Source organism: Podarcis erhardii (genome assembly GCF_964252035.2).
Source record: "Podarcis erhardii genome assembly, chromosome: 2".
Lineage (NCBI taxonomy): Eukaryota > Metazoa > Chordata > Lepidosauria > Squamata > Lacertidae > Podarcis > Podarcis erhardii.
This window is the reverse complement of record NC_138498.1, coordinates 86,456,201-86,464,254: the sequence shown is the minus strand read 5'-3', so window position 1 is coordinate 86,464,254 and position 8,054 is coordinate 86,456,201. Positions and strand designations below refer to the sequence as shown.

At 47.5% G+C, this 8,054-nt stretch overlaps 1 protein-coding gene across 1 annotated transcript in view; it reads left to right on the top strand.

Moving 5' to 3' along the window:
* Positions 1–6,723: 6,723 nt before the first annotated feature.
* The window catches only part of PODXL2 (podocalyxin like 2), a 63,436-nt gene continuing 62,105 nt past the window's right edge, over positions 6,724–8,054 (top strand). The window contains exon 1 of the mRNA XM_081850541.1: positions 6,724–7,377. Coding sequence (XP_081706667.1) covers positions 7,326–7,377 — 52 coding nt within the window. The 5' untranslated portion in view covers positions 6,724–7,325. The remainder of the gene's footprint in view (positions 7,378–8,054) is intronic.

Here is an 8,054-nt window from a genome sequence, read left to right as displayed (position 1 = left end):
TTAGTGCACCGAATGAAAATGTTAAAGAGCAGAGCACTAGTCCATGAAAATTCAAACCTAGGCCTCTTCCAGAAGCAAATATACTTCTAGAAGAATAACAGGGATGTGCTATAAGCCAATTTTTCAGTGCCTGACTTTTACATACTCTAAGCTTTTTTAAGACAGGATGAATAATCTAAATACATTGATGGCTGTGGAGCTTCTGTACCATACTTAGTTCTGGCAATACTGATAGTAACTAGAGCTTAGACTCAAATGTTCATGGAAATGCAGCCAGCTCTTCCATCGCCACTTCCCACTTAGTGGACATGTTGCTTTGTCTGGTCTCCTCTGCCATGAGCCAGCCCCCTTCCTTCCTTGCCAACCTTTGTGCCTTAATGTCTATGTGTAATGTTTCCTGATTCTCCAGAGGTTAATTTGTTCTCTTCTGCAAGTTTGCCAGTCCACAGTTAGTCCTTCATTTGTATCCTGTATATTTTACTCTGCAAACTCCCTGGCCAGAGATTGTTTATATTCTAGTCAGGATCTTCTGTCCACTCACTGACCTTAGTGAGATTTGGTTTGATGATAGAATAAAGTTTTATATGCACAAATGAGCAGGAGCTTTTGAGATGCCTGCTTGAAATATTGTCTTGTATATTCTTCAATATGGCCACTGTACCAAAAAAGTTCTAAACATAATTATACAAGATCCCCGCTGCCTATACAGGATCTAGTACCCTGTTTATTCTGAATATGTTTAATATTGAAGGGCAAGAGAACTACCATTATCTTCTGGCGTACTTGGCATGGCAAGTTGCCTTGCCCATGCTGATTAAATATTTAATGATAGAATATCTGCTCTATGCTTCAATAGGCAAATGCTTTCTCTGGAAAGAATGGAAGCACAGTCCTGGATATCAGCAATCATCTCTACACTAAAGCTCGCTTTTGGCTTACTGATGCTGACTAAAAAGAAAATACTTAGCATGTTTGCTGGAAGCCTTGCATTCTCTCTCTTCTGTGCCCCCTCCCCCTCTTGGTTATCTATAAATATAGTGCTATATAAATCGGTCGTGGTGGTTAAACCTTTGATCTGCTATCTTAAGGTTTTGATGATTTTATTGCACTGATTTGTCATTTTTCTTGTACACAATCCAAAGGGATTCACAAAATAGTATTGAAGGTTAAAACCAAAATACCATAAAAACTCCTTTCTGCTTATAAAAGCCAGGTCTAGCATACCCCACACATTGAAGAGACCACAAATACCTAAAATCTTCCAAATTAGGGGCCAGATGGAATTCTGGGTAAAGAGCCCCCTCCCCTCCTGCACTCTCCAGCAACTGGCTTTCAGAAGCAGCGTTTCCTCTGCCTGTGGGGGCAAAGCCAAGCCGTTCCCCAACATACTTTTTCTCTAAACTAAAAAGATCCCAAATACCACAACCTTTCCCCACAGGGGAGTTGCTCCATCTTGCCCAGCCAATCTTTCAAAGAGAGTAAAGTTTGAGATATCCTCTCCCCCCCTCTTTTTTCAACTTCAAATTATAAGCTAGACACAGTAATCATGTAAGATGCCAGCTCTTAATGGGTCTGATCAACTGGTTTATTTATACAGTGGTACCTTGGGTTAAGAACTTAATTTGTTCTGGAGATCTGTTCTTAACCTGAAACTGTTCTTAACGTGAAGCACCACTTTAGCTATTGGGGCCTCCTGCCGCTGCACCGCAGCTGCATGATTTCTGTTCTCATCCTGAAGCAGAGTTCTTAACCCGAGGTAATATTTCTGGGTTAGCGGAGTCTGTAACCTGAAGTGTCTGCAACCTGAAGCGTATGTAACCCAAGGTACCTGTTAAGTTGTGGGTTGACATAGCCGATGACACAGCGGTAGCAACAACAGCCCAGAGTTCCCGCCTAAAATAACTGACGCGGACCTGAGGGAAAACTATCTACAGACCTGAGTGAAAACTATATACAGTATCCCCCTGCTGGCCCAGGGTGAAACTTCACTACATAACAGTACCACTGTATTAAGTAGAAGAAAAATATTGGAACAACAATTCTTCAGTCCCTGGAGCAGAATGGGCACAATTCCATCTACCCAACCATGGTCTGGTCTCAAAGCAAACCTCTCACTATTTCCCCCCACACCTTTTTTGAGTGGGAGTGTCCTGTGGGAGTGTCAGTGGGGGGGTAATAATAATAATAATAATAATAATAATAATAATAATAATAATAATAATAAATTATATCCCACCCATCTGGCTTGGTTTCCCCAGCCAATCTGGGCGGCTTCCAACAGAATATTAAAAACACGATAAAACATCAAACATTAACAACTTCCCTAAGCAGGGCTGCCTTCAGATGTCTTCTAAAAGTCAGATAGTTGTTTATATATGTCTATATACAGTATGTCAAGAACAAAGTTCAACAGTCAAGAAACAGTCCCATAGAAGTCCTGGAACATCCATGCCAAGGTCCATCAACGTGGGCAGACACAGCACTTCAGCTCTGCTTCCCGTCTGCACTTTGCCGGCTGATTGCAGCATCTGGGCTTGATGAGGCTGTGACCCTCACCTGTTCTGAACCTACTCCAGCTGAGGAATTGCACACCACCTCCCTGAGCTAGTGAGCCCCACCTGGTCAGCCTCAGCTTCCCAGAGCGTTCTATCACTGCTGCCAACACTTCGGAGCCTGCCTTGTTTGTGGGGACGGGTCTCTCTGGTTCTGATGAGAGGTCCTGCTCTTCTGGTCCCTGCACACTGCTCCCCATCCTCTGTCATCCCTGTGTGTACTTTCTGCAACCCCAAGCTCTCCTTTTCCACCCCCAGGTTGCCCCAGTGGGTCCCAGTCACAGTTGCATCCCTTGCCAGGATCCTCTTCCTCCTCCCCTTTGTCCTGCCAGTTCATGACAGCGAGTCTTTTATCAAGAAATGGGCATGGAGTGGTTAAGACCCACACCGTGTCTTTTCTCAATTATGCAGTTGTTACTGCCATGATTTAATAGCTCTCCATTACGCTGAGCAAAAGCTGCTCTGCAGTGTTGCTGCTTCAGCACAGCCCAAGCTCCATCGGGAGCTCAGCTCAGAGCTGCACTCTCAACAGTAAGGAAGCTGCATGTTGGCTAAGTAAACCCACAGAGGTTATGTCTGGCCATCTTCTTACCGTTCATCTTGCAAGACTTCTGGCTGCTCATTCAATGTATTTGTGCAGCTGGCAAATATGGTTGGAATATTTGTAAATGGTTGAGAACGGCAGTATCTGCAAGTTGTGTTACTGAAGTGCCTTTCCTCCAATTTGGCCAAAACCATTCAGGAACTTTTTGCTACTGTACTATAACAGTTATACAGGCACACATGGAGCTTAATTATTATGCTAAGACTCCGTGTTGCCATGCATGATGCCATAGAGGAGATGCTTTTCTTCCAATGCATGCAATGCATACACTTTGTAGTCACTGAAGGCAAACTGGGAAAGGAACAGCTCTGGATTTGCTGGCTCAGCTTCAGAACCTGAGGTTTGCATTGACACCCAAACAAGATTGCTGCCCGCACTCAAGATGTGCCCTGCATCCCCCTGCAAAGTTATGCACCTAGGCTTATAGTTGTACGATTGCAGCTCTTGGGCTGGCCCTGCTGCCAATATTTATGCCAAGATTGTCAAACTTGAACAATTGCCATGATGTTAGAAGTAGGTGGTAACTGGTTCCTCTATATTATTGCTTACATGGAGTGTGTCTCTGTTTTAATTGCTTCAGCTCAAGATAAAGAAGCCATAACACGACAGAGTATGTGCTTTATGTGCATAGTCTCAGGTTCAGTTATCAGTACCCCCTATTAGGAAATGTCTCTTAGTAGCCTGGAGGGCTGATGCCAACTGCAATATAGGAAGAACATAGGAAGCTGGCTTACACTAAGTTAGATCCCTGGTCAATCATGCTCAGCACGGTCAACAATGACTTTCAGCAGGGGTCTCTTCCAGACCTCCCTGGAGATGGAAAGGACTGAACCATGAACCTTCTGTATGAAAATCATTAGCTCCACCAACAAAATGCAGCCCTTCAAATAATCTCCCCAATAATATTATATGCCAGAGTCCAAAATTAATAGAAATTATTGCAAGGGTCTTCTTCTCTTAAAAGTGTGGTAGTTTTTATAATTTTGTGGTCAAGGGACACGGTGCCTTTCTAATGTCCTCATAAATGTATAATTGGGATGTGCGATGCAGTTTGAAGCATGTTGATGCAAAGGTTCCTTTGCAATGCTTCTAGTCAACAGGACAAAAGGGTTATCTTCCACCACGTACAATCTGCAGTTAAAACAAAATAAAAAAATTCCTTCCAGTAGCACCTTAAAGACCAACTGAGTTAGTTCTAGGTATGAGCTTTCGTGTGCATGCACACTTCTTCAGATACACTGAAACAGAAGTCACCGGACCTTTCTATATAGTGAGAAGGTGGGGAGGGGTATTACTCAGAAGGGTGGTGGGAATGGGTGATTGGCAGATAGCTGCGATGAGCCTGTTGACGACTCTTAACGACTGCAATAGGTCTAACAGGAAAAAGCAAGGGGTGAGAAGGTGAAAAATGGCTTTGTCATGTATAATGAGATAAGAATCCAATGTCTTTGTTCAAACCAGGTCTCTGGAATTTTTTTATTTTGTTTTGACCATGGCAGACCAACACGGCTACCTATCTGAATCTGCAGTTAGTGAGACAGATAAGAGAGCCATCAGAGCAGAAGCAAACTGGAATGCAGTGTGATCTAAGCAAGCACATTTCAGTCAGGATTTGGGAATCACTTGTTAAAATGACAACACAGGTGACAGCTTATCCTGGTGAAACTCCACCAGAGGAATCAAATTGTGTCCCTTTTACATTGGAAAGGTGGTAAGATTCAAGGTCCTTTTCTACCTCTATGCTGGGTGACCATTTGTGAATGATTTGTGGACAAAGGTATTGGCAGTAATCTCAGATACATTAATCTGACACACTCCTCTGTATTTAAGAATTCCCGCCCCCAAAATGGATTTTTTTCCCCACCAAGAAACTAATGTTCTTACTAGCACTGAGGTGACTAAAACCAGCATGGGGTACTAAATCAGTATCAGTATGCTAGTGTTTGGCAAGTAGTGTTGCCTGAGGAATTAAACCTGCCCCTGCAGAGAAACTGGGGGGGAACAATGGTTCAAGACCAATGTCTAGAAAGATGGTTTCCTTTTTCTCTCCTGCATGAACCAATTCATGCAAGTCTTTAGCCTCAGCCATCTTTTGCCTGCCCTGTGGTTCTTTTCATCCTTTGAATAGGTAGTACTCTTGATAAATCAAGACTCATCAGAACTCAGACTTGTACTCTTTTTCTTGTTCATTATGTTCAACTTTGATTTAAAGATAATTTTTATGGGCTTCTAAAGTTCTCTTGTATGTCATGCAGGAAGAACTGTTGTTCAGCAGCTTATGAAGAGAATAAATGGGGCTTACTCCCTATAAAATATGTTTGACCATCTTTAGCAATACTTCTTTTTTGATCAAGTTTAATATCCTGCCCTTCCTCCCAAAGGAGCCCTTGCATACACACACACACACACACACACACACACACGCAGATTTAGTAAATTGTTTAATTGGTTGAGGCCAAGATGATTAATTCCCTAATGCATGGATATTTCCCCCAATATTATTGCAACCTCCAGGGCTGCGCCTTGGAACTGCAATTAGGTTATGGAGGTGAGCCCTTGTTATTCCTTGCGCCAGTGCTTTTTTTCTAAAAAAAATGTTTAGGGGTACTCTCATTTTCCTACTTTTTAATGTATTTTTAATCTTTGTTGGAAGCAGCCCAGAGTGGCTGGGGAACAAATAATAAATTATTATTATTATTACTCAGATTGAAATAATGCCCCTCAATGAGGCGAAACTTAGATTCACAAAATATTTAGGGGTATGCATACTCCTGCCTCCCTCCAGAAAAAAAGCACTGCCTTGTGCAAACCTAAGTCCTAGCTCCTCATTGATAACCAGCTACTGTACTTCTGTGACCCACAAATAACCGGTGGAGATCCCCTTCTCTAGCAGGATCCAGTCCCCTAAACCTTAGTCATAGAATCATAGAATCAAATGTAGAGAGGGAAGGGACCCCGAGGGTCATCTAGTCCAGCCCCCTGCAAAGCAGAAATCTTTTGCCCAATATGGGGTGCAAACGCAAGTCACTAAGTCTCGTGGTCTACCGACTGAGCTATCCCTTCAGATAACGACGCTCCAGGATCGTAGCATTACCCACGAGCGCGAGAAGCGCCTCTCCTATGGTCTTCATCTTCCAAAACCTTCCCAGTTTCCGCCCAAGCCCACGCACCCACAGAGGCTTCTGCCCCTGGAGTCAACTCCAGGGGGTCGGCACCCACAATAAGATATCTGTGGGGGCTGGGCCTCCCAAGTCGAGGGGCAAAGTTGAAGCCTTTCATTGCGGACACCGCAATCTTCAGTGCGACACCCCAGGGCTGCTGGCACGTTCTTCCCCGCAGGTTGCTCGCTGAATAGGGGGGGGGGGGTGCGCACCCGCCCCGTCTCCCTCTAGGACCCCGGCGGAAGCTGGAGCCCGGCCGCGGCCGGAATGCAGACCACTGCGCAATGCACACGATTTCTAATTCAGCAGCGGGGAGATCCTCGGTCGGCGGCAGCCGCCGGTCCTGGCGCGGGAGGGAGGGGGCGTGGTGGAGAGGCGAAGGCTCCCAGGCGAATGAAAAGGGCTGCGGTTGCTGGAACCTGAACGCCGGCCGCCCCCGCCGCCCCCCTTCCCATTATTATTAGCCTTTGCTCCCTGCATTGGTCGCCGCCTGCGTTTTGCTCCTTGCGCCCACCCCTGAGAGAGAGAGAGAGGGGGGCGGGCGAGGCGCACGCGGCGGGGTTTGCAGAGGGAGCCTGGGCAGCGGCCAAGGCAGCATCTCTCCGCCGCTTCGGGCGGGTGGGGGGCTCTGGCTGGTTTTGGAGCAGAGCCACTCGCTCGTCTGACTGGGCGCGCAGTGCAAGCAGCCACCGCCGCGCTGTGCCTCTGCCTCTCCTCCTCCTCGTCGTCGTCGTCTGCCCCCCGCCTTCCCCCCTGAAGCGAGGCCGCAGGGCGGGGGCGCCCGGAGAGCGGGGTGCTGCTGCGGGGAAAGTTGCCGCTCGCTCGCTCGCTGGCGGGGAGGGAGGGCGATGCCTTCTGAGCGCGAGCTGCCGCAGGGGGGAGAGGTCCTTTCTGCGGCCGGGAGGGGCAGAGCCCCGCGGGCGGCGGCGGCGGCAGAAGCAGCAGCAGCTGCACAAGCCGGGTGCGACTGAAGAAAGAGGCAGGCGAGCAGGAGGACGGAGAAGCACCATGCTGCCCTTCTTCCCGCGCTGGGCGCCGAGGCTGCTCCTGCTGGCCTGCGGTGAGTCCTTTCCTTTCCCAGGAACCCGAGAGGGATGCATCGGGAAGCGCAGATCCTGCGGTCCCCAAAGGCAGCCCCGGACAAAGGAAGGGACCCCCCCTCCCCGCTGGGGATCCGAGGCTGCCTGCAGCGTGGGTGGGGATCGCCGTGGGGGAACCCCACGCTGGGGGTGGATCGGTGGGGCGGAGGATCTGGTCCTCTGAAGCAGCCCGGGATGGATGGTGGTGGCCTCGGGGTTCCTAACTCGGGGGCGTTTTTTTCTGGTTTAAGGCACGGGTGCGAGACAGCAGCTTGGGCGATTGAGGTGGGGGGCAGAATGGAAATAGAAACCGTTTTCCTGGAGGTGGGGCTGGGTCGCGCAGAGGGAGGGGGCTCTTACACCTTGGCAACCTCTTAATCTGGGAAGAAATACACATATAAAGGGGGAGGGGTTCGTATTAACTTTATTTCCAGTGCCAGTGTTTGAAAAGGTACACTTTGGGCGGGGGAGGGTTATTTATATTCTTGGAAGTTCCCGCTGTTGTTCCAATTCACCATGGTAAAGTATATACTGTACAGCTTATGTCCTTCCTTCCACATTGCTTTCTGCCTCCCTTTCCTTCAATGGAGTTTAGGTGCTTCTTATTTTAAGTGCCTTTTCCTGCAGCAAGGCTAGTTGCCATTGTAAAGGCGATGTG